Source organism: Somniosus microcephalus, chromosome 5 (assembly GCF_052327205.1).
Source record: "Somniosus microcephalus isolate GS21.2 chromosome 5, FLI_Smic_1.0, whole genome shotgun sequence".
NCBI classification, from domain to species: Eukaryota; Metazoa; Chordata; class Chondrichthyes; order Squaliformes; family Somniosidae; genus Somniosus; species Somniosus microcephalus.
Genome location: NC_140991.1, coordinates 24,798,083 through 24,825,150, shown reverse-complemented (window position 1 = coordinate 24,825,150; position 27,068 = coordinate 24,798,083). Strand labels below are relative to the sequence as shown.

The 27,068-nt window shown below is 45.8% G+C and overlaps 1 protein-coding gene across 3 annotated transcripts in view; it reads right to left on the bottom strand.

Annotated features, from left to right (window-relative positions):
• obscnb (obscurin, cytoskeletal calmodulin and titin-interacting RhoGEF b) overlaps positions 1-27,068 on the bottom strand; it is a 656,492-nt gene that overhangs the window by 421,243 nt on the left and 208,181 nt on the right. For all 3 annotated transcript variants that reach the window (XM_085987453.1, XM_085987451.1, XM_085987452.1), the window contains 3 exons: positions 16,622-16,888; positions 8,332-8,598; positions 7,689-7,955 (listed from right to left, as the gene is read on the bottom strand). In XM_085987453.1, the coding sequence (XP_085843579.1) occupies positions 7,689-7,955; positions 8,332-8,598; positions 16,622-16,888 (801 nt within the window). The remainder of the gene's footprint in view (positions 1-7,688; positions 7,956-8,331; positions 8,599-16,621; positions 16,889-27,068) is intronic.

The following is a 27,068-nucleotide window of genomic DNA, read 5'->3' as shown; positions in this document are numbered from 1 at the left end:
CTATCTAACAGAAGGCAGAGAGTTGGGATAAATGGTTCATTCTCAGACTGGCAATCAGTAACTAGTGGTGTTCCGCAGGGGTCAGTGCTGGGTCCCCAACTCTTTACAATCTATATTAACGATTTGGAGGAGGGGACCGAGTGTAACATATCAAAGTTTGCAGATGATACTAAGATGGGAGGGAAAGTAGTGAGTGAGGAGGACATAAAAAACCTGCAAGGGGACATAGACAGGCTAAGTAAGTGGGCAGAGATTTGGCAGATGGAATACAATACTGGAAAGTGTGAGGTTATGCAATTTGGCAGGAAAAATCGTAGAGCAAGTTATTATCTTAATGGCAAGAAACTGGAAAGTACTGAAGTACAAAGGGATCTGGGGGTCCTGGTGCACGAAACTCAAAAGGTTAGTATGCAGGTGCAGCAAGTGATTAAGAAGGCCAATGGAATGTTGGCTTTCATTGCTAGGGGGATAGAATATAAAAATAGGGAGGTATTGCTTCAGTTGTGCAAGGTATTGGTGAGACCGCACCTGGAATACTGCATACAGTTTTGGTGTCCATACTTAAGAAAAGACATACTTGCTCTCGAGTCAGTACAAAGAAGGTTCACTCGGTTAATCCCGGGGATGAGGGGATGGACATATGAGGAGAGGTTGAGTAGATTGGGACTCTACTCATTGGAGTTCAGAAGAATGAGAGGCGATCTTATTGAAACATATAAGATTGTGAAGGGGTTGGATTGGGTGGATGCGGGGAGGATGTTCCCGATGATGGGTGAAACTAGAACTAGGGGGCATAGTCTTAGAATAAGGGGCTGCTCTTTCAAAACTGAGATGAGGAGGAACTACTTCACTCAGAGGGTGGTAGGTCCATGGAATATGCTGCCCCAAAAAGCTGTAGAAGCTACATCATTACATAAATTTAAAACAGAAATAGACAGTTTCCTAGAAGTAAAACGAATAAAGGGTTATGGGGAGCGGGCAGGATTTTGGACATGAGTCTAGGTTCGGATCGGTCATGGCCCTGTGGGTAGTGGAGCGGGCCCAGGGGCCGTGTAGCCTGATCCTGCTCCTATTTCGTGTGTCTAATTCTGTTAGATTCAGGAGATGGTTCTGTGATAGTAGATTGGCGGTTAGGATCAGATCAGCCATGATCTTATTGAATGGCGGAGCAGGCTCGAGGGGCCGATTGGCCTACTCCTGCTCCTATTTCTTATGTTCTTATGTTGCCTTCCATATTTGAGCAAGAAATGGTGAAACAAGAGAATTCTTACTCTCTCTTCTAATAAAGCAATCCTCTACATTGGATTAGCCTCGTCATTCAACTGGAGAAAACAGATGGTCTTTATTGCCATAATAGCTTATGGTATCATTGTCAACATGATGGTTTCCCTCCTCATACAGCCAACCGTCTTAGCACCTGAGGTCACTTCTCAATTCTCTTCAGCTAAAGAGTCTGGCAATAGCAGCACAGCCAATGGAAGTGTTGTAAAAATAACAAATGCTACATGAGGGTTTTTTTATGGCAGTAATCGATCCCAAGATAATTATAAAGAATATAATTCAGCCTATCTTAACTCACCCTTCCAGAAAAACCTGAATGCTTCACAGCAATATAGAACTACTCTTTCCATAGAATCATGGAATGTTACAGCACAGAAAGAGGCCACAGGGACGTTATCAGGCAAAATTTGATACCGAGCCCCATAGAGATATTAGGACAGGTGAATAAAGCTGCTTGGTCAAAGAGGTAGATTTTAAGGGCCAACTTAAACAACGAGAGAGTGGTAGAGGCAGACAGGTTTAGGGAGGGAATTCCAAAGCTTAGGACCTAGGCAGCTGAAGGCACGGCCACCAATGGGGAGATGAAGGAAATCGGGGGTTAAACAAGAGGCCAGAATTGGAGGAGCGCAGAGATCTTGGAGGGTTGTCGGAGGTTACAGAGATAGGGACGGGCGAGGCCATGGAGGAATTTGAAAACAAGAATGAGAATTTTAAAATCGAGGCGTTGCTGGGCCGGGAGGCAATGTAGGTCAGCGAGCACAGGGGTGATGAGTGAACAGGACTTGGTGCAAGTTGGGATGTCCTCAGGTGAGTCCAGAAGGGTGGAAGGAGGGGACTCAGGAGGCGAGTGCATGGTGTCCGGTAGGAATCCGCGGTTTTAATGTGGATCGGGAAGAGCGCTCCTACTCCTCCTGGCTCCACATTAAGGTAAGTAAAAAACATTAAACTTACCTTGTGGGTGGCAGCTGCCAGCGGTCCTTTTAAGGATCGCTAGTTTGGCTGCTGTGCGTCTGAGAAAACTGACCATAGCATGTACGGCGCATGCTGTGGTCAGTCGTAAACAGATTTTACAAAGGAGCCTGAAGCAGGCACTAGACCCCGATTTGCATAAGTTTCAGGCATGCGGCACACTTCCGGTATGGAATGTGCACGTTGCATGCCACACACAATATAGGGTCTATAACAATGTCCCCTGTAAGTTTTTTTTGGGCTGCGTGGACCCTTTAACGGGCAGCGCAGCCCATTCAAAATTCCACTCGTATGGTTTTCCAATTTAAAAGCCGGCTTACTGGCCGCGCGGGAGCTCAAGAGCGCTGCACAGCCGCACAGTTTAAAGGGAACATTGGTCCACAGCACCTGTTTTTCACCAAAAAACACAGCCATTACACAATCAAATTTCTAGGCCATTATGTTGTGCAACCTTTAAAAACTTTTCAATACCGCGCAAATCTAAACCTATATGTAAAGAAATGAAAAGCATGAGGAAAATGAATTCAGTACCAACAGAGGCAACACAATAAAAAAAATTAACAGAATTCAAGTAACATAAGAAATACTAAAGGTTGATTTTACAAATATGCTTCTGGTACAGACTTTTGCCCACTTACGCTCATTTTGGGAATTTGAGTACAAAAAGAAAATACTGCAGATGCTGGAAATCTGAAATAAAAACAGAAAATGCTGGAGAAACTCAGCAGGTTAGGCAGCATCTGTGAAGAGAGAAACAGAGTTAACGTTTGAGGTTCTGACGAAAGGTCATCGACCTGAAACGTTAACTCGGTTTCTCTCTTCACAGCTGCTGCCTGACCTGCTGAGTTTCTCCAGCATTTTCTGTTTTTATTTGGGAATTCGAGTGTTGTATTAAGCAAGCCCTGCAGGATTTTATCATAGAATAATGCAGCACAGAAGGAGGCCATTCGGCCCATTGAGTCTGCGCCGGCTCTATGTTTGCAATTGTTATCACTAATCAATATAGCACCTACAGGCGGATTCTACTTAATTACGTCTTTCCAGTTAAAAAAAATTAATTCCTGGGATGTGGGCATTGCTGGCAAGGCCAGCATTTATTGCCCATCCCTAGCTGCCCTTGAGAAGGTGGTGGTGAGCCACCTTCTTAAACCACTGCAGTCCTTGTGGTGCAGGTACTCCCATAGTGCTGTTAGGGAGGGAGTTCCAGGATTTTGACCCAGCGACAATGAAGGAACGGCGATATATTTCCAAGTCTTATAGTTGTTACACAGTACCTTTCATGTATTTTCAGGACTTTTTATAACGAGTCAAAATAAAGTTTAAAATATAATTACTCCTTAATTTCTGAAAATGAATTGTCTTTATTATACAAGTGATAATTGTTTCAAAGCCAGTCTTCAAATCAGATTATTAAAATGGTCACAAATATGATCTACAGTAAATTGATTTTTGTATGAAATTCACTCTACCTGTTTCTTGTTCAAGAGAAAACTGACTTCCAATATTATACTACATTATATGTTAAACTTTATGTAAGAGTAAAGTAAAGGCAATGAAATTCTATTTAGCATTTTAAATCATTCATTTTGCCAGGGAGAGAGCCATAAAGCAGGCAGAAACAAAGAGAAGAAGATATCAGAATTGCAAGAGGTGCAATGACACAAGAAATAAGAAAAATGAAAGAGCCCTATATAAAATGAGTGGGAGGAATGAGTAGCACAAGTAAAAGTAAATGACAAAAGGTAAAAAAATAAGATACTGTAAAAAGAGAAGCTAAAAAGGACAAGAAGAATAAAAGATAAGAGAAATATTACACCTTCAGTTCTCCTAATTCCATATACCCCTGCAATTTTATATAAAATCAACAGAACGTGTTCTGATTATAATTGTCCTGAAAAAAACATGTGAACTACCCTCTTCAAGCAGTCAATTGAATTATACCAACAGAAAATGCTGGAAATACTCAGCAGGCCAGGCAGCATCCGTGGAGAGAGAAACAGAGTTAACGTTTCAGGTCTGGGACCCTTCATCAGAACTGGAAAAAGCGAGAGATGTAACAGATATTAAGCAGGTGCAGAGACGGGGGGGGGGGGGGGTGGTTTAGGAGGGGAGGAAGGAATGGAAAGAATATCCTGTACTTTTGTAAGAGGCAGGAAAGATAAAATGTTGCAAATGGGAATGGCAAAAATCATACTGCATGAAAAATGGGGGCAGGGATAATTATCTGATATTGTTGAACTCAATGTTGAGTCCGGCAGGCTGCAAAGTGCCCAATTGAAAGATGAGGGCCTAGAAATTGAGTAGCCTTAGCGCCGCATTTGAGGCGCTAGAGGGCCTAGCGCTGGAGTTATGGCCAGTTTAGAAATTCCCTGGGGCCCTAGAATCGGCGGTAGACCGGTTGCGCTGCGCCGGCACCGATGACGTCATCGGTGTGCGCAGCGTCCCGGTTGCCGTGGTGACGGGCCCCAGCGCCGAAATTGAGTTGCGGCCGCCTCGCCCGTGGCAGCCGCAACTAAGATTTTTTCAACCGAGTCTTCCCCGAGTTAGCGCCGGCGCATTAAGGTCGCGCGGCGGCCGGCCGCTTTCCCGCCGGCCGCCTGCCCGCACCTCCCTCCCTGGACTCCTCCACCGCCCCCCCGCGGAACAGATGCGTCTGGCCTGCAAGCCCGGCACTTGTCCGAGGTGCCGGGCTCATTTTTTTCAATATTTGAACGGACAGCGGGCGGGTGCAGGCAGCTCCTCCTTAACTGAAGGAGGAGGCCTGCACTTCCCCAGCCTGCCGCACCGCATCGGGTCCCGCAGCGCCGGATTAGCGCCGCAATGTGGCAGTCAGCGCCCATTGGGAGGCGCTCACGCCCGCCAGTAGCGCCGGCAGCCGTCTGGGCGCGGCGCTACTGAATTTTTGGCGCGCGCAGGGGGGCTTAGCGCCGGCGCTAAATTTCCGGCGCTAAAGCTCTGGCGCGGCGCCAACTCAATTTCTAGGCCGAGGTGCTGTTCCTCTAGCTTACGTTGAGCTTCATTGGAACAATGCAATAGCCCGAGGACAGAGAGATCAGAGTGGGAGTGAAGCGGTGAATTAAAGTGACAGGCGACCGGAAGCTAAGGGTCACCCGTACGGACTGAACGGAGGTGTTCCGCAAAGCGGTCGCCCAATCTGCGTTTGGTCTCCCCAATGTAGAGGAGACCGCATCGTGAGCAGCGAATACAGTATATTAAATTGCAAGAAGTACAAGTAAATCGCTGTTTCACCTGGAAGGGGTGTTTGGGGCCCTGGACAGTGGGAAGGGAGGAGGTAAAAGGGCATGTGTTGCATCTCCTGCGCTTGCACGGGAAGGTGCCAGGTGAAGGAGCAGGGCTGTTGGGGGTGATTGAGGAGTGGATCAGGGTGTCGCGGAGGGAGCGGTCCCTTCGGAATGCTGAAAGGGGAGGTGAGGGGAAGATGTCTTTGGTGGTGGGATCACGTTGGAGGTGGCGGAAATGGCGGAGGATGATCCGTTGAATGTGGAGGCTGGTGGGGTGAAAGGTGAGGACAAGGGGAACCCTATCGTGGTTCTGGGAGGGAGGGGCAGGGGTGAGAGCAGAAGTGCGGGAAATAGAATGGACACGGTCAAGGGCCGTGTCAACCACGGTAGAGGGGAATCCTCGGTTGAGGAAAAAGGAAGACATGTCAGAAGCACTAGTATGGAAGGTGGCATCGTCAGAACAGACGCGGCGGAGACAGAGAAACTGGGAGAATGGAATAGAGTCCTCACAGGAAGCGGGGTGGGAGGAAGTGTAGTCCAGGTAGCTGTGGGAGTCGGTGGGCTTGTAGTGGATGTTTGTTGAAAGCCGATCGCCAGAAATGGAGACGGAGAAGTCAAGGAAGGGAAGGGAAGAGCCGGAGATGGACCATGTGAAGGTGAGGGAAGGGTGGAAATTGGAAGTAAAGTGAATGAACTTATCTAGTTCAGGGTGAGAGCAGGAAACGGCACCAATACAGTCATCGATGTACCGGAACTAGATAAGTTCATTCACTTTACTTCCAATTTACACCCTTCCCTCACCTTCACATGGTCCATCTCCGACTCTTCCCTTCCCTTCCTTAACTTCTCCGTCTCCATTTCTGGCGATCGGCTTTCAACAAACATCCACTACAAGCCCACCGACTCCCACAGCTACCTGGACTACACTTCCTCCCACCCCACTTCCTGTAAGGACTCTATTCCATTCTCCCACTTTCTCCGTCTCCGCCGCGTCTGTTCTGACGATGCCACCTTCCATGCTAGTGCTTCTGACATGTCTTCCTTTTTCCTCAACCGAGGATTCCCCTCTACCGTGGTTGACACGGCCCTTGACCGTGTCCGTTCTATTTCCCGCACTTCTGCTCTCACCCCGACCCTCCCTCCCAGAACCACGATAGGGTTCCCCTTGTCCTCACCTTTCACCCCACCAGCCTCCACATTCAACGGATCATCCTCCGCCATTTCCGCCACCTCCAACGTGATCCCACCACCAAAGACATCTTCCCCTCACCTCCCCTTTCAGCATTCCGAAGGGACCGCTCCCTCCGCGACACCCTGATCCACTCCTCAATCACCCCCAACAGCCCTGCTCCTTCACCTGGCACCTTCCCGTGCAAGCGCAGGAGATGCAACACATGCCCTTTTACCTCCTCCCTTCCCACTGTCCAGGGCCCCAAACACCCCTTCCAGGTGAAACAGCGATTTACTTGTACTTCTTGCAATTTAATATACTGTATTCGCTGCTCACGATGCGGTCTCCTCTACATTGGGGAGACCAAACGCAGATTGGGCGACCGCTTTGCGGAACACCTCCGTTCAGTCCGTACGGGTGACCCTTAGCTTCCGGTCGCCTGTCACTTTAATTCACCGCTTCACTCCCACTCTGATCTCTCTGTCCTCGGGCTATTGCATTGTTCCAATGAAGCTCAACGTAAGCTGGAGGAACAGCACCTCATCTTTCGATTGGGCACTTTGCAGCCTGCCGGACTCAACATTGAGTTCAACAATTTCAGATAATTATCCCTGCCCCCATTTTTCATGCAGTATGATTTTTGCCATTCCCATTTGCAACATTTTATCTTTCCTGCCTCTTACAAAAGTACAGGATATTCTTTCTATTCCTTCCTCCCCTCCTAAACCGCCCCCACCCACCCCCGTCTCTGCACCTGCTTAATATGTTACATCTCTCGCTTTTTCCAGTTCTGATGAAGTGTCCCAGACCTGAAACGTTAACTCTGTTTCTCTCTCCACGGATGCTGCCTGGCCTGCTGAGAATTTCCAGCATTTTCTGTTGTTATTTCAGATTTCCAGCATCCGCAGTATTTTGCTATTATAATTGAATTATACAGTTAGTCTTGATGCTCCAGGAGAATGTTTATAAGTGCTTACAAAAAAATCATAAGATTTAACTGCTATGAGTAAAGTTGATTGTCCTACCCTTCACTTTTAAGCAACTCTTCGTCTTTTTGTCGCCAGAATCACAGGTATATTCTCCAGAGTCTTCGAGCTTTAGATGGTGAATAAGCAATTCAACACTGGAACCATTTTGCTTCATTTCATGTTTGTCACTTGGATGAAGTAGAATAGATCCCTTTCTCCACTCCACTGGGGCATCTGACTTAGTAAGCTCACAGCAAAGTGTGGCAGTATCTTCCTCCTGAGCTTCCATATTCTGAAGCTCTTTTTTGAAGTGCACAGGCAGGGCTAATAGAAACAATAATTTCACTACTTAATTCAAGCAGATGACGACGACGCAGGATCATAAATGACGCAGGCACTATTCTCACAGTTCTCCAATACCAAAACCTCTGAACTCAGAAAAGCCTGACATTATTGTATTGATAAAGGAAATGCAGTGGATGTTATATATATTTGCAAGAGACATTTCATAAGGTTTTGCATAGGCTAATTTGTTGGTTCTACAGAAAACTGCATTATTCCCAACTGCAATTCCGCCCTTTCAATGCACTGCAGGTTACAAGGAACTATCTCTAACCTTTGCTGATACATCATCCCTAGTAGGGTGGAATCTAACGTCACAACACGACCCTCTGTTTAGGAAAGGTTTTGTTTGCCTTACCTTTTACTTTTAAGGAGGCAGTTGTCTGTTCATCCCCAGAGTCACAGGTGTATTCTCCAGCATCTTCAAGTTTTAAGTCATGAATAATCAGCTCAACGCTAGAACCTTTTTGCTTCATTTCATATTTGTTACTGGGCTCAAGTAGCACAGATCCTTTTTCCCATTTTACAGGAGCATCAGCTTTGGTCAGCTCGCACTGCAATGTGGCAACACTCCCTTCTTTATGCTCTTTATTCTGAAGCTTCTTCTTGAAAAGCACTGGAAGCGCTAGAACGGTAAATTCAAGCAACTTCTTGATTAATAGCCTCAAAAGAACTTCTTCACAGCTACATTTGACGAATTAGCAAATGTGTACGCTCACAAGACAACATGAAATAACTTCACATGAATAACAACTTAGATATTTTCATACAGAATTAAAATTATAGATAATAACAACAGAAAATGCTGGAAATACTCAGCAGGCCCGGCAGCATCCGTGGAGACAGAAACAGAGTTAACGTTTCAGGTCTGGGACCCTTTCCTCATGTCACCTCTGGTTCTTTTGCCAATCACCCTAAATCTGTGCCCTCTCGTTATCGACCCTTCAGCCTTTGGAAACAGTTTCTCTTGATTTACTCTATCTAAATCCTTCAAGATTTTAAACATCTTTATCAAATCTCCTCTTCGCCTTCTCTGCTCCAAGGAGAACAACCCCATCTTCTCCAGTCTATCAATGTAACTGTATTCCCTCATCGCTAGAACCATTCTAGTAAATCTCTTCTGTACCCTCTCCAAAGCCTTCACGTCCTTCCTTAAGTGTGGTGCCCAGAATTAGACACAATACTCCAGCTGGGGCTGAACTAGTGTTTTATATAGGTTTAGCATAACTTCCTGGCTTTTGTACTCTATGGCTCTATTTATAAAGCCCAGGATCCCATCTGCTTTATTAACTGCTTTTTTAACCTGTCCTGCCACCTTCAAAGATTTGTGCAGAAGCACCCCAGGTCTCTCTGTTCTTGCACCCCCTTTAAAACTGCACCATTTAGAATGTATGGTCTCTCCTCAGTTTTCCTACCAAAATGTATCAGCTCACACTTCTCTGCATTGAATTTCATCTGCCTTGTGTCTGCCCACTCCACCAGCCTGTCTATGTCTTCTTGAAGTCTATTACTATCTTCCTCACTGTTTTCTATATTTCCAAGTTTAGTGTCATCTGCAAATTTTGAAATTGTGCTCTGTACCCCCAAGCCTAAGTCATTAATGAATATCAAAAACAGCAGTGGTCCTAGTACTGAACCTTGGGGAACGCCACTGTATATCTCCCTCCAGTCCGAAAAACAGCCATTCACTACAACTCTGTTTTCTATCCCTTAGCCAATTTTGTATCCATGCTGCTACTGCCCTTTTTTACCCCTTGGGCTTCAATTTTGCTAACAAGCCTAATATGTGGTACTTTATCAAACACACTGGGGGTGATTTTCTGAAGTCGGAGGAGGCGGGTTTGTAGTTGGGAAAGGTGGGAAAATTAGATTCAAAGAGGTCGAGTTCGGAACCCACCTCCGTGGGATTTTGCCGGTGCACGTTTTGGAGGTCGGGAAACGCTCCCGCCTCCTACTGGCCATTGCGCTAATTAACTTCGTTAAATGCTTGTTAAGGGCCTCTCTAAGCCTATTTTGAGAGGCCCTCGTGAATTTCCCAACATTTCGGCACGCTCCATGCAACTCCTGAACCATGCCAGGTAAACCTGGCGGGTTGACTCGTGGGTGGCCTCCTCACTGCTGCAGGTCTAACAAGACATCATTTACTGCAGCAAGGATTACTTGCAGGTGCCAGACCTTGGCTTTAAAAGGAAACTGAGCACTTTTAGAAGGCCTTCCGAAGTCGGAGGTGCTGCAGCTTGACTCCATCAACTGTGGGACCTCCTTGGAAGACGCTCTCCCCACTTGCAATGAGCGCTTCCCCAAAGGAGGCATCTACAAGCAGCATGGGAACCATTCATTTTCTTTCACCATGGACCTCAGATGAGGATGAGGACCATCCAGGGCAGCAGCAGAACCAGGCAGCTCAGCAGCAACATCAGCAGGAGCCCCAACCTCCTGCTCAGCCACCTGATGCTGCACAGGGCAGAAGGCACCAGCGCATCGAGGCACCTCGCCGCAGGAGATACCCCCCACAGAGGGTTTACAGACAAAGGATGAGCTACCTCAACATGAGTGAGCAGCAGTGCCAAAGGAGGTTGAGACTTTCGCAAGAGGTTGGCTGAGAGATCTGCGGCCTGCTGCAGCAAGACCTGGTGCTCAGAGGAACGGGTGGACACCCCATACCAGTGGCTGTCAAAGTCACCACCGCACTCAACTTCTTTGCCTCAGGCTCCTTCCAGGGATCATCAGCAGCATCTCCCAATCAGCCGCCCACAGTTGCATCACCCAGGTTACCGATGCCCTTTTTGCTAAGGCCCACAATTACATCCAGTTCACAAGGGATCAAGCAAATATAACCGTCCGTTCGGTTGGATTCGCAAATATGGCAAAAATTAAAAAGCAGAACCACATGGGTAATAATCTCTGGATTACTACCTGAGCCATGAGCAAATTTGGCTAGGGTAAATAAAATCAGAGAGTTAAATGCGTGGCTCAAAGACTGGTGTGGGAGAAATGGGTTTTGCTTCTTGGGACACTGGCACCAGTACTGGGACGGGGGCGAGCTGTTCCGTTGGGATGGACTTCACTTGGCCAGTGCTGGGACTAGAATCCTGGTGAATCGAATAACTAGGGCTGTAGAGAGGGCTTTAAACTAATTAATGGGGGGGAGGTTTCAAGAGAGCGAAAAATAAAAATGTCAGCGGAGAAGGCAATAGAGCAAGGTAGCAGTGGGGGAATTAAAAACCAGAGCGTGTCAGGAAGGGACAGAATGTATAAAGATAAAGGTAGAGTAGTAAAGGGGGTAAAAGCAGGAATAAATTGTCACAAAACATATTTAAAAGTTCTTTATCTGAATGCACGCAGCATTCGTAACAAAATAGGCGAGTTGACGGTACAAATAACTACACAAGCATATGATCTGGTGGCCATTACAGAAACATGGCTGCAAGGTGACCATGACTGGGAACTAAACATCCAGGGGTATTTGACAATTAGGAAGGACAGACAGGAAGGAAAGGGAGGTGGGGTGGCTATGTTAATAAAGGATGGAATCACTGCAATAGTCAGAAATGATATTGGGTCAAAGGATCAGGATAGTGAAACAGTTGGGGTGGAGATAAGGAATAATAAGGGGAAAAAGTCAGTAGTGGGCGTAGTCTATAGGCCTCCTAACAGTTGCAACTCTGTTGGTCGGAGTATAAATCAGGAAATAGTTGGGGCTTGTAATAAGGGAACAACTATAATCATGGGTGATTTTAACTTTCATATTGACTGGACAAATCAAATTGGGCAGGGCAGCCCTGAGGAAGAGTTTATAGAGTGCATTAGGGACGGGTTCCTTGAGCAGTATGTAACTGAACCAACCAGGGAACAGGCAATCTTAGATCTGGTCCTGTGTAATGAGACAGGATTAATAAAAAATGTCCTAGTAAAGGATCCCCTTGGAATGAGTGACCATAACATGGTTGAATTCCGAATTCAGTTGGAGGGTGAGAGAGTTGGATCTCAAACCCGTACTAAGCTTAAATAAAGGAGACTATGAAGGTATGAGAGCAGAGTTGGCTAAAGTGGACTGGGAAAATAGACTAAAGTGTAAGACGGTACATGAGCAGTGGTGTACATTCAAGGAGATATTTCAGCACTTTCAAGAAAAATATATTCCAGTGAGGAAAAAGGAGCGTAAAACAAACAACAGCCATCCGTGGCTAAGTAAAGTAATAAAGGATAGTATCCGACTGAAAACAAGGGCATATAACGTAGCCAAATCTAGTGGGAGGATAGAAGATTGGGAAGCATTTAAAAGCCAACAAAGAATAACTAAAAGATTAATTAAGAAAGGGAAGATAGATTATGAAAGTAAACTAGCAAAAAATATAAAAACAGATAGCAAGAGTTTCTACAGTTATATAAAAAGAAAAAGGGTGGCTAAAGTGAATGTTGGTCCCTTAGAGGACGAGACCGGGAAATTAGTGGTGGGGAACATGGAGATGGCAAAAATGCTGAACAAATATATTGTATCAGTCTTTACAGTAGAGGACACTAAAAATATCCCAACACTGGACATACAGGGTGTGATAAAAATGCTAACTTCCGGGAAGTTATGTCATCACTTCCTGTGAACTATGAACTATGAACTGTGTAATTACCTCACTTCCTGTAAATGTCACTTCCTGTTGGACTGGTATAAATACTGGTCTGTTCAGTATTGTAAGAGGCTTCTACCAGAGGCATGGTAAAGACCTCTCTTGTATATAGTGTGTTTATAAGTTACTTAAAGCTTACTTTAAAGTTACTTGATGGTAAGTCTCCTTTTTCTTACATCACAGGGGGTTTTAGGGGGGAGCTAAACACGATTAAAATCATCAAGGAGGTGGTACTCGGTAAGATAATGGGACTAAAGGCGGATAAATCCCCTGGACCTGATGGCTTACATCCTAGGGTCTTGAGAGAAGTAGCGGTAGGGATTGTGGATGCATTGGTGGTAATTTTCCAAAACTCCCTGGATTCAGGAAAGGTCCCAGCAGATTGGAAAACTGCTAATGTAACACCCTTATTTAAAAAGGGAGGCAGACAAAAGGCTGGAAACTATAGACCAGTTAGCCTAACATCTGTGGTTGGTAAAATATTGGAGTCCATTATTAAGGAAGTAGTAACAGGACATTTGGATAAGCATAATTTAATCGGACAGAGTCAGCATGGTTTTACGAAGGGGAAGTCATGTTTGACAAATTTGCTCGAATTCTTTGAGGACGTAACAAACAGGGTAGATAAAGGGGAACCAGTGGATGTGGTGTATTTGGACTTCCAAAAGGCATTTGACAAGGTGCCACACAAAAGATTACTGCACAAGATAAAAAATCACGGGATTGGGGGCAATATACTGGCATGGGTGGAAGATTGGCTATCTAACAGAAAACAGAGAGTTGGGATAAATGGTTCATTCTCGGGTTGGCAATCAGTAACTAGTGGTGTTCCGCAGGGGTCAGTGCTGGGACCCCAACTCTTTACAATCTATATTAACGATTTGGAGGAAGGGACCGAGTGCAACGTATCCAAGTTTGCTGATGATACGAAGATGGGAGGGAAAGCAGTGAGTGAGGAGGACATAAAAAACCTGCAAAAGGACATAGACAGGCTAAGTGAGTGGGCAAAAATTTGGCAGATGGAATATAATGTTGGAAAGTGTGAGGTTATGCACTTTGGCAGAAAAAAATCAAAGAGCAAGTTATTATCTAAATGGAGAGAAACTGCAAAGTGCTACAGTACAAAGGGATCTGGGGGTCCTGGTGCATGAAACACAGAAGGTTAGTATGCAGGTACAGCAGATGATCAGGAAGGCCAATGGAATCTTGGCTTTTATTGCAAGGAGGATGGAGTATAAAAGCAGGGAAGTCTTGCTGCAGTTATACAGGGTACTGGTGAGACCACACCTGGAATACTGCGTACAGTTTTGGTTTCCATATTTAAGAAAAGATATACTTGCTCTCGAGGCAGTTCAGAGAAGGTTCACTCGGCTGATTCCGGAGATGAAGGGGTTGACTTATGAGTAAAGGTTGAGTAGGTTGGGCCTCTACTCATTGGAGTTCAGAAGAATGAGAGGCGATCTTATCGAAACATATAAGATTGTGAGGGGGCTTGATCAGGTGGATGCGGTGAGGATGTTTCCACTGATGGGTGAGACTAGAACTAGGGGGCATAATCTTAGAATAAAGGGCTGCCGTTTCAAAACTGAGATGAGGAGCAACTTCTTCACTCAGAGGGTAGTAAATCTATGGAATTTGCTACCTCAGAGAGCTGTGGAAGCTGCGACATTGAATAAATTTAAAACGGAGATCGACAGTTTCCTAGCTGATAAGGGAATAAGGGGTTACGGGGAGAGGGCAGGGAAGTGGACGTGAGTCTAAGTTCGGATCAGCCATGATCCTACTGAATGGCGGAGCAGGCCCGAGGGGCCGTATGGCCTACTCCTGCTCCTACTTCTTATGTTCTTATGCCAATGGTGCAGGGCATCATAGACTGCACACATATGGCCCTTAGGGCACGCCATCACAACCCAGCTATCTTTGTCAACCGAAAGGGCTTCCACTCCCTCAACGTACAGCTGGTGTGTAGCCACAAGAAGGAGTTCTTGCATGTTTGCGCCAAGTTCTGTGGAAGTTGCCATGACTCTTTCATCCTGCAGCACTCTAATGTTCCTCCGCTTTTCAAGCCACCAAACCAACTTACTGGATGGCTCCTTGGTGACAAAGGCTACCCTTGAAGAAGTGACTAATGACGCCGATCAGGAGGCCAGCTAATGAGGCTCAAGAGCGCTACAACGCCAGCCATACTTCGACCAGGTCCATCATCGAGCAAACCATTGGGTTGTTGAAGATGCGCTTCCGTTGCCTTGACTGATCAGGTGGAGCCCTGCAGTATACACCATACAGAGTTTCCAGAATGGTCGTGGTCTGCTGTACACTGCACAACATCGCACAGCGTCGTGGCTTGCAGCTTCCTGATGAGCAAGTGGCTCAGTTCCAGCCCTCCTCAAATGAGGAGGAGGAGCAGGAGGAGGTCAGAGCGCCGGTGTATCGACCAGCGGCAGCGGGCGAGCACATGGCTGCCAGGGATGAACTTATCATGGCCAGATTTGCATAGGTTGCCCAAGTTGGCATATGTCCTTGGCTCCATCCTAGGACTTCATTGACAATGGACATGACTCTCTGGCCTCCTTTCACTCAGGCCACCAACCAGACAATGCAAGTGTGGCGGTGCCCACAATGTGGAGCTTCCTAAGGCGAAAGAACAGATGGCATCACGCCAACATTTTGGCTTCAAATCATTTTAATGCTTTCCAACAGGGATGGCATTTCATCAATACACAGAAACAGTCTCCCAATCTGCACACAGATCTGGAGGTTATATCCCTTGCCAGCTGTACCCTCACAGCCTTGGTTTCTTTGGCAGGCCTCTTCCTCCAAGATGAGTGGAAGAGCACCTCCATGCTAGCTCTCACCCCCTCAAACAACATTTGCAGCGCCTCATCTGAGAGCCTCGGGTAGGCCCTTGCCTTGGAATTGGACATAGGTATCTCAAAAGATTTTGGAGGTGTGCAGAAGAAGCAGAAATGCTGTGGAGTGAGCCAAGGGAGCAAGAAGCCATAAAATCAGACTGGAAAAGTGCTGTCAACAGAGGCGCGTTTCAGTCCCAAAGCACTAATTGAGCAAAGGCATCCCACACCTCTGAAATCAAGTGGACAATCATGGGAAAATCACAACATTTTGAAACCTATCAGTGGAGGCGAGTTTAAAACCCACCCAAACTGAAACCCGCCTCCATCTCGCCTCCAGTGGGAAAATCGCCCCCCTTGTGAAAGTCCATATACACATCAACTACACTGCACTCATCCACCCTCTCTATAACCTCATCAAAAAACTCAAGTCAGTTAAACACGATTTGCTCTTAACAAATCCGTGCTGGCTCTCCTTTATTAGTCCATGCTTGTCCAAGTGGCTGTTAATTTTCTCCTGGATTACTGTTTCTAAAAGCTTTCCCACCACCGACGTTAAACTGACTGGCCTGTAATTGCCAGGTTTATCCTTCTCCCCTTTTTTGAACAAGGGTGTAACATTTGCAATCCTCCAATCCTTTGGCACCACCCCTGCATCTAAGGAGGTTTGGAAGATGGTGGTCAGCACCTCTGCAATTTCTACCCTTACTTCCGTCAGCAACCTAGGATGCAGCCCATCCGGACCGGGTGACTTATCCACTTTAATTACCACCAGCCTTTCTAGTACCTCCTCGTTGTCTATTTTTATCCTATCCAGTAGTCCAGCAACTTCTTCATTTACCATAGCTATGGCAAAGTCCTCTTCCTTGGTAAACACCGATGTAAAGTACTCATTTAGTACCTCAGCCATGCCTTCTGCCTCCACCAATAGTTCTCCATTTTGGTCCCGAATCGGCCCCCACCACTCCTCTGACGACCCTTTTACTGTTAATATGCCTGAAGACCTTTGGATTCCCTTTTATGTTATGCTATTTTAAACCAATTATAATTAAATGGAACACAAGTTCATAAACCTGCTGCTTAAAGGTAAAGGTAGGTAGACAAAAAGTGAAGAGCTGTATTCGTATAGTCTGAATAAATTAATGTTATCATTACAAAAAATATTTTTCCATACCTTTCACTTTAAGGCAAGCTGTGGTCTGTTGATCGCCTGAATCACAGGTATATTCTCCCGTATCTTCGGGTTTCAGATTGCAGATCAACAGTTCAGCAATAGGTCCCTTTTGCTTTACTTTATACTTGTCACTGGGATGAAGCACCACAGTTCCTTTTCTCCACTCTACGGGAGCATCAGGCTTAGTAAGCTCACAGTGCAGAGTGGTGGTGCTGCCTTCTTCAGCTTCCTTGCTCTGAAGCTCTTGTTTGAAAAGTACCGGAAGGGCTGGTAGGACAAGATTATAGTGCATTTACAATAAAAACAAAACAAGGTATTAAGCCGTTACACAATTATTGTACTTCTTCCTTATATATTTGGTTGAAACTCTTTTGCAAGTTTAAAAAAAAATGACTTGAAGTATTCATAATGAAAAGTAAAACTTATTTTGATTTAATTTATCTAATATCTATACACTCTTTTCAGGAGTATGTGCATGTGAGTTTAGAGTTTATACTTGTTAATGTATAAATATCTTGATAAGAATACAAAAGGAAAACAACTTTAAAGCTGTTTACTGGCTGTTTGTGCAAACACAGAACCAAAACCGTCACTGAAAAAAACGTTTTATTTTCTTTCCTTTTTTCCTTGCTATGTTTATATTTTTTTGACATTAGTTACCTGTGGGATTAAGAAAATATATCTCTGCAATACAAAACAAAGCAGTAAGTTCAGTTGTTTTATATGGCTGTAAATCAAAAACAGATCATTTAAAAGTGCTTATTTAAAGTTTTTTGGAAACTGTATGAGAACCATTCCACGCCCAACTGAAAAAGGCATCTCATTGCTTACTTATACAACGTCACTTATGAAATTACTGCATTTGCAAATTAGTAAAGGGTTAGAGTTGATAGTTATGGACACAATAAGGCAGGATCTGGCCAAAGTGGACTGGGAGCAGCTACTTATAGGAAAATCCACATCAAAACAGTGGGAGACTTTCAGAAGGGAAATAGAGAGAGTACAACGCCAACATGTTCCTGTAAAGGTCAAGGGTGGGACCAACAAGCAAAGGGAACCTTGGATGACAAGGGATATACAAAAATGCATTAGAAATAAAAAGGGGGGCTTTTGGCAGTTACAAAAGACTAAAGACGGAAGAAGCCCCAGAGGAGTATAAAAAGTGCAGGGGCATACTTAAAAAAGAAATTAGGAGGGCGAGGAGGGGCCATGAAATAACACTGGCGAGCAAAATAAAGGAAAATCCTAAGATGTTTTATAAGTATATTAAGGGCAAGAGGATAACCAGGGAAAGGGTAGGGCCCATTAGGGACCAAAGTGGCAATCTGTGTGTAGAGCCAGATGATGTAGGCGGGGTTTTAAATGAATTTTTTGCATCTGTGTTCACTATGGAGAAAGACGATGCGGACATAGAAATCAGGCAAGGGGACTGTGACATACTTGAACATATTAGCATCGAGAGGGAGGAGGTGCTCGCGGTTTTAGCAGGCCAAAAAGTGGATAAATCCCCAGGCCCGGACGAGATGTATCCCAGGCTGCTGTGGGAGGCAAAGGAGGAGATTGCAGGGGCTCTGACACAAATTTTCAGAACCTCTCTGGCCACAGGGGATGTACCAGAGGACTGGAGAACAGCTAATGTAGTACCATTATACAAGAAGGGTAGCAGGGATAAACCAGGGAATTACAGGCCAGTGAGCCTAACATCTGTGGTAGGGAAATTATTGGAAAAAATTCTGAGGGACAAAATTAGTCTACACTTGGAGAGGCAAGAATTAATCGGGGATAGTCAGCATGGCTTTGTCAAGGGTAAATCATGTCTGACAAATCTGATTGAATTTTTCGAGGGGGTGACTAGGGGGGTGGATGAGGGAAATGCTGTGGATGTGGTTTACATGGACTTCAGTAAAGCTTTTGACAAAGTCCCGCATAGGAGACTGGTCAAGAAGGTAAGAGCCCATGGGATCCAGGGTGCCTTGGCGCGTTGGATCCTAAACTGGCTGAGTGGCAGGAGGCAGAGGGTGATGGTCGAAGGTTGCTTTTGTGACTGGAAGCCTGTGTCCAGTGGGGTACCTCAGGGATCGGTGCTGGGTCCCTTGTTGTTTGTGATCTACATAAATGATTTGGATGAGAATGTAAAAGGTATGATCAGTAAGTTCGCAGATGACACGAAAATTGGTGGGGTGGTAAATTGCGAGGAGGAAAGCCTCAGGCTACAGGACGATATAAACGGGTTGGTCAGATGGGCGGAAAAGTGGCAAATGGAATTTAACCCTGAAAAGTGCGAGGTGATGCATTTTGGACGGACAAATAAGGCAAGGGAATACACAATGAGTGGTAGGACCCTAGGAAGTACAGAGGGTCAGAGGGACCTTGGTGTACATGTACATAGATCCCTGAAGGCAGCGGAACAGGTAGATAAGATGGTTAAAAAGGCATATGGGATACTTATATTCTATGCCTCGGCTAATGAAGGCAAGAGCAGGGAGGTTATGATGGAGCTGTACAAAACGCTGGTGAGGCCACAGCTGGAGTACTGTGTGCAGTTCTGGTCACCTCACTATAGGAAGGATGTGATTGCTTTGGAGAGGGTGCAGAGAAGATTCACCAGGATGTTACCTGGGATGGAGCGCCTCAGCTATGAAGAAAGACTAAACAGGCTGGGGTTGTTTTCCTTGGAGCAAAGAAGGCTGAGGGGGGACCTGATTGAGGTGTACAAAATGATGAGGGGCATAGATAGGGTAGACAAAGAGGAACTTTTCCCCTTAGTAGGGGGGTCAATAACAAGGGGGCATAGATTCAGGGTAAGGGGCAGGAGATTTAGAGGGGAATTGAGGAGGAACTTTTTCACCCAGAGGGTGGTTGGAATGTGGAACTCAATGCCTAAAAGGGTAGTAGAGGCAGGAACCCTCACAACATTCAAGAAGCATTTGGATGAGCACTTGAAATGGCATTGCATACAAGGCTATGGACCAAATGCTGGAAAATGGGATTAGACTGGACAGGGATGGATGGGCGGCGCAGACACGATGGGCCGAAGGGCCTCTTTCTGTGCTGTAAAACTCTGACTCTATGACAATTAAGCACAAAATGCAATTTCAACCATGCCCGTTTCTGAAAGGATCGGTGTCTCACATGAAGTGACTTTGGCTAAAATGTAGGCCACTTGTAGTGTAGTTAAGAGTCAACCATGTTGGCGTGGGTCTGGAGTCACATATAAGCCATACTGGGATGCCAGCTTTCTTTCTCTTATGGGACAGTGGTGAACCAGTTGGGCTTTAATGACAATCCAACAACTTCATGGTCACTTTTACTACTGTACTACCAGTTTTTTAACTCCAGATTTTTTTTTAAACCGAGTTCAAATCTTCACGAAGCCACGGTGGAATTTGAACTTGCGTTCTCTGGATTACTAGTCCAGTAACATAACCACTACGCTACAGTACCTGACCAGGCAAGTGGATCCACACTCCTGAATTGAGCCTGATAGATGGTAAAGCGTCTTTGAGGGGGTCACAAAATATCCAGCTTCTGCCCTGCTTGTGTAGCTACAATGTTCATATGGCTAGTCCAGTTAAGCTTCTGGTCAATGTTCACCCCCCAGGATAGATGGTGGGGCCTCATTTAATGCTCGTACTACTGAAGGTCAGGAGTAGATGGCTGGGCCTTTTTTTGTTGTAGATTGTCATTACCTGGCATTCATGTGGTGTGATGTTACCCACCACTTGTTAGCCAAAGCCTGGATGCTGTCCAAGTCTTGGTTAAGGATGGCATGGTTTATTTTATTATTGGAGGAGTTGTGAATGGAGCTGCACACTGTAGAATCACCAGTGAACAGCTCTGCTCCTGATCTGATAATGGAAGGATGAAGCAGCTGACGATTGTTGGGTCAAGTACACTTCCCTGAAGAACTCAAGCAGCAATGTCCTGAGGTTCTGATGACTGGCCTCCAACAGCCACAACCATCTTCCTTTGTGTGACTCCTGTTATTGCAGTGTTTTACCCTTGGCTCCTATTGACCACAGTTTTGCTGGAGGTCCTTGGTGCCATAATTAGTCAAATGTAGCTTTCATGTCGAGGCAGCTACTCTCTGTGGTAAACCACTGTTGTTAGTATTGTTGTTCACTGTTAGTACTGTTGTTCACTCTTGCATATTGTTGTACTTGTCTGTGCATGCCTCAGCTGACTCCGCCCCTGGCTCCACCCTCATGGCTGGGTATAAAGGTCGCTGCTCAGAAGCCTCCAGCCCTTTTGGATACCAGGCAACCACAAGAGGCATGCTCTGTTCTTTGGTAATAAAAGCCTGTTTATTACTTTCTCAATCTCCAGTCTTTTGTAGCAATTGATAGTGCATCACTCTCACTTCTCCATCCTTGCCTCTGCCATTCAGCTCTTGCTTCCATATCTGGATCAAGGCTCTGACAGGATCTGGAACTGAGTGTCTCTGGTGGAACTTGAAATGAGCATCAGAGAACAGGTTTTGGTGAGTTGGTGTTACTTGGAATGGATAAGTAGGATACTGGTGTGAGGAGGATAATAAAAAAATAAAAGGCTTCACCAGGCATCCCCACATGCAATAGGAGCATATCAAAGTTGTATAATTTTAGAGATGGAGGCCCCTGAAAACATTAGCTGTCAGGATCATTCTGTCAAAGCTATTGTTGTGTGCTGCAATGTACCCCTGATAGTAGCAATAGTAAATGTGTGCAATTACTATATATAGCAGCCTTGTAAATATCATTCGCGTCTGAGAGGTGTCCAGGAAACAGTCCTGGAACGATTGGCACAACCTTTAACCTTCCCCAGGCTTCATCCCTGTAATACTGTTGATATACAGAAGTTTACTTGGTTATGCACTACTTAGTGAATTATTGCTTTCGGTCCTTGCAACATGGAAAACAAATAACTGTCAAGATTGCCTAAATCAGTCTGCAGGAGAGGGCCAGAAAATCCATGAGTTGCAATTACGGCGGTTACGTCGGGATCACGCCCAAAGGTGCCCTCCAGATACCCCACCAGAGTGCATAGGGTCAGTGGGAGGCTACCTAATGGGCATGCAGCAAGTGAGAAACCATGCCACTACTGGCACATCTTTGGCACCTGCCTCTGCATGAAACCAGAAACCGAACCCCCCCCCCCCCCCCCCCCCAACCTTGCCTGCCCACTTTCGGGGGTATGTGGTGATCAGGCCCCTTCTCCCACAAGACCGAAGCTATGCCCTGTTTAGCTCCGTTAAACAGATTTTTGGTATATTCAAAAAAACTGGCCTTTTTGCAGGGGTTCAGTTCACTCCCCTTATTTGGACCCAGAGGTGGGACCTAGTGGCCCTCATTTATAAGTAAATATTCCTCATTTCACTCAGCATATCAGCCTCCAGCAATACGCTGGGTCCAGACTGAGCTAAGGAAGTGGGAATACCCAGCTCAGGCCCAGGGCTGCCCCTGACATCAACGGTCCGCCAACCGGAAAAATCGCAGAATTGGCGGGTACCTGACAGAATCAGATCCCTGGGACACTCTGCTGTTTCCCTAATGATCCAAACTCAAATGGGACATGATAGAATAAAACTGCTGCAACATGAATCCCATAGAACTAAATTTTAAACCAGTGTCAAACAGATGCTGGAGATACTCAAAGTTTATGAAGAATATCTCATAAAATGGGACTAACTAACTTAATTTAAAAAATAATGCACAAACCTTTACCGTTTTGTTTTAATGTCATTATCACATTGTTGTTTGTGGGAGCTTGCTGTGTGCAAACTGGCTGCCACATTTCCCACATTACAACAGTGGCTACACTCAAAAAAAAAAAAGTACTTCATTGGCTGTAAAGCGCTTTGAGACGTCCGGTGGTCGTGAAAGGCGCTATGTAAATGTAAGTCTTTCTTTTTTTTCCCCCAATGGAAACGAATTCATTTATCTATCACCAACAGACACTGATCCAACAGAAAGCCGCCAAGTAAAAAGTCTTTACATTTGGATACAATATTTACCTAGCCTAACTGAGAGAGTAGATCACTACCATAAGGCAATAAGATGCCTCTGGAATAACAGAAAATGCTGGAAAAACTCAGCAGGCCAGGCAACATCCGTGGAGAGAAAATAGAGTCAACGTTTCGGGTGAAAACCCTTTGTCAAGACTGAAGAAGCACAGGAAATGAAACAGATTAAGAGGCCAGGCTGGGAGAGAAGAAAAGAGAAGTGAAGAGACATTAAGAGGTATTCAAAATGAGACGAGATGGTGATAGGACTAGTGGAATGTGCTGGCAGAATGGGAGACAGCTGCCATGTGGGAGAGAAAAAAAGGGGGGGGGGGGAGGGCCAAAACAAAGGTGTGGGTAAAAAATAAGTAAAAATGTAATGGGGGCCGAGGTTATGATCTGAATCGGAAGATTTTCTGTTGTTATTTCGGATTTCCAGCATCGGCAGTATTTTGCCAAGATGCCTCTGGACATTGCCATGATGTTTGAGAACCATGCTTTGCAGAGGTAAAAAGGAGTTACCAGTAATGATAATGCATTTCCAACTACACCGCACACAATACCCAGAGGAAATTTCCTTTAAGAGCCATTTGTTTTTTTCTGTCAATTTCTGTTAATTTGTATATTTAAATAATAAGTGCTGATGATAATTGAATGTTACCTTGACTCAGTGGTAATAGTCTTGCCTTTGAGTCAGAAGGTTGTGGGTTCAAGCTCCACTCTGAGACTTCAGCACAAAATCTGGGCTGACACTTCAGTGCAACGCTGATGGAGTGCTGTATTATTTCTGATAAAATGTTAAACATTTGCCTATTCACATAATTGTATGGGATCCCATAGCACCATTTGAAGAAAAAACGGGGAAGTTTCTCTCAACCAACACCACCAAAGTAAATTAACTGTTCGTTTATCTCATTGCTGTTTGTGGGAACCAGCTGCCATCTTTACCTGCATAGTAACAGTGACTACAACTCAAATGTAATTCATTAGCTGTGCAGCACTTAGAGACATCTTAAGGGCATGAAAGGTGATATATAAATGCAACTGCAACTTCATTCATTGACGGGGAAACAGGCTCAGTAGTGTTACTGCGGTCAAAAGTAGGAGATGCGCAAATTAGCACATACAATTAAAATAACTGAAGTACAAACTATGCTTACCCACTATTTTAAAAGAGATTTTGACCCATTCATTTTAGATAGGTTAATACCTCCGTTAAAGAGAGGAATGTCATATGAAAGCAGTAAGTATTTGCACGCTGTCGCAAACATTAAATTTTAGTTTTGTATCTTTACGCTACTGTTTCATCCTGTTGAGCTCAGTATTGCCTCACTGCCAATTATGTCAACAGCGTGCATTGTTTAAACAAAAATATTATAAAAGTGGAAAATGGAATATTAAATGCAGTTATAGTTGTTTTCTATTCAAATTAGCACCGATGGAAAGAATCATTTTGTAGAGAAAGCTCACTATGGTGATCCCTTTTACATATCAGATAATTGCAAAGAACAATAACTAACGTTAACATCTATCTATTTTGTTCCATCCGCCTTTGTTGATTTCTGTTGGGTCTTGAAAGAAATTCTCTCTCATCATTTTTGAAAGGGATACTGATCGTGAACCTCATTCTTGAAGAAAGGCTTTAAATTAATTGATTGGTATGTTTTCACATACACATCTGAATGGTAGATATTTTATTTCACAAAAGGCATGAAAATAGGTAAGTTGTTAGATGACAGCACTGGTAAAAATATTATCAAATACAAGAAAAAAGGCAAGACAAGCAGACCAAAGTCAGTAATTAAGGGAAAGAAACATTACGATTTATTTTATAGCCAAATAAAGACATAGAACTGTTAATTGGGTACGGTACATTAATAATGTAATTTTTTTTTTAAATGATGAGTTTAACAGGGATAAGATGAGCAGAAAATATACAGTAGCCCCTCATTATAACACTCTCCAATATACTGTAATCTCTTCATAACAAACTGTTTCGACAACAAAAATCCCAGTAAATACCTTGGCTTTCATTTTCCCTCAGTGATAAATTCTAATATTTCATTTTTCGCCTGCCTATATTTTTGAGAGATTTTCTTTTGACCAAGTTTTAAAATGCTAGCGGAGAAGACCAAATCTGCACAGATAATTATAACATCTAGAAGTACTGCCCTCAGTGAGATATGGCTCTAACCACATGTTCAAAGAAAATTTGGAAAGGAGTACACAAAAAAAATTTTTCTCTTGTTCCAACATGATGCTTACTTAGCTGCTCAGCAGGCAACCCTAACAACCATAAACAGCAGCAGAACTCCATCCAGGGCTCATTTACACATCTTACTGACGAGTGGGAAAAAAATAATAGCTGCAGTACCCAGGCAAATGTCTTGCTGGCAATAACTTGGATTGCCCACTCAAGAGGAAAATGCAGGTACAGGTAGACTATCCTTTATCCGAAAACCTCGGGACCAGCCGAGTTTCGGATAAAGGAGAATTTCGGATTTCGGAAGGTGGGTCGGCGGGGGGTCCTGCGCACGACTTACGCTGACGCTCAGCGTAAGTCAGTCGGGGTCGGCGGGGGTCGGGGCCGGCGGGGTACGCGGCGGGGGGGGGGGGGGGTCGGCGGTGGTCGGGGTCGGCGGGGCTGGCGGGGTCCGCGGGGGGGGGTCGGCGGTTGTCGGGGCTAGCGGGGTCGGCGGTTGTCGGGGTCGGCGGTTGTCGGGGCCGGCGGGGTCCGCGGGGGGGTCGGCGGTTGTCGGGGCCGGCGGGGGGGTCGGCGGCTGGCGGGGTCCGCGGGGAGGTCGGCGGTTGTCGGGGCTGGCGGTTGTCGGGGCTGGCGGGGTCCGCGGGGGGGTCGGCGGTTGTCGGGGCTGGCGGGGTCTGCGGGGGGGGGTCGGCGGTTGTCGGGGCTGGCGGTTGTCGGGGCTGGCGGGGTCCGCGGGGGGGTCGGCGGTTGTTGGGGCTGGCGGGGTCCGCGGGGGGGTCGGCGGTTGTCGGGGCCGGCGGGTCCGCGGGGGGGTCGGCGGTTGTCGGGGCTGGCGGGGTCCGCGGGGGCGTCGGCGGTTGTCGGGGCTGGCGGGGTCGGCGGGGGGGTCGGCGGTTGTCGGGGCCGGCGGGTCCGCGGGGGGGTCGGCGGTTGTCGGGGCCGGCGGGTCCGCGGGGGGGTCGGCGGTTGTCGGGGCTGGCGGCGGTTGTTGGGGCTGGCGGTTGTCGGGGCTGGCGGGGTCCGCGGGGGGGTCGGCGGTTGTCGGGGCCGGCGGGTCCGCGGGGGGGTCGGCGGTTGTCGGGGCTGGCGGGGGCGTCGGCGGTTGTCGGGGCTGGCGGGGTCGGGGTCGGCGGTTGTCGGGGCTGGCGGGGTCCGCGGGGGCGTCGGCGGTTGTCGGGGCTGGCGGGGTCGGCGGTTGTCGGGGGGTCGTGCGCACGACTTACCCTTTATCCGAACTTCCACAACCGGAGCCCTCTAAAAACCGAAGGTTTTTTCGTTCAGCGTAAGTCGTACGCGGTGCTCATTATTGCACTCCCTGGCTTACTACAACATTTGATGCAACCCCATATCGTTTACAACAGCCTCTTCAATGGGCAATCCATGTGTAATAGACTCTTTGTTACATTCTTCTCACTCTCAAATATACCACAACGTCTGATGCAACACATTATTCAGAACTTCCTCATCACAGAAATCACACAGAATATCTTATCTGTTGCATACAGCTCACTACTACACTGACACATTTAGCTCACATATCTCTATTAACTCAGGATTCATATAAAATACTCTCATTATCTTATGTTTCATCACTTCCTTCTAACTGATAGGACCAGTCACTGAAAGTATCTGGTCCACGTGAAGCTGTTATAAGCAAAGATAATTAAGTGAAAACAAGTTGAGTACTTTGCCAGGTTTTTGCAGCAACTCTACCTTAAAAATCACACTGCTGCATAAGAAAAAGCCTTTAAAATTTTTTGTTGTTGCATTTCACAGGAAATTACATGGCCGCTGAACGGTGGGGATTAAGAAAACAAAAAACAAAAAATGCTCAACAGTAATTCGGCCTTGAATTGGAGGTTGTGTTGCTTAGTTGCAACACAGCTGAACGAAGCAGACTCAGACCAGCTGTTCTTTTTCTACCTTCTTTTCCTATGTTCATATGAATCTAGGCTTAGTGTCTGAAGTTGTCTTTAAAATGATCTTAAAAATATTAATGCATCGTGATGTAATGTGATCAGGTTATTATAGCTGGTCGGGGTGGGGGTGCAATACACAATTTCAAAATTAAAAACATCAAATGAAACTAGAAACATAGAAGATAGGAGCAGGAGTAGGCCATTCGGCCCCTCGAGCCTTCTCCGCCATTCAATGAGATCATGGCTGATCATCCAAGTTCAGTACCCTGTCCCTGCCTTCTCCCCATATCCCTTGATCCCTTTAGCCTTAAGAAATATATCCAACTCTTTCTTGAATATATT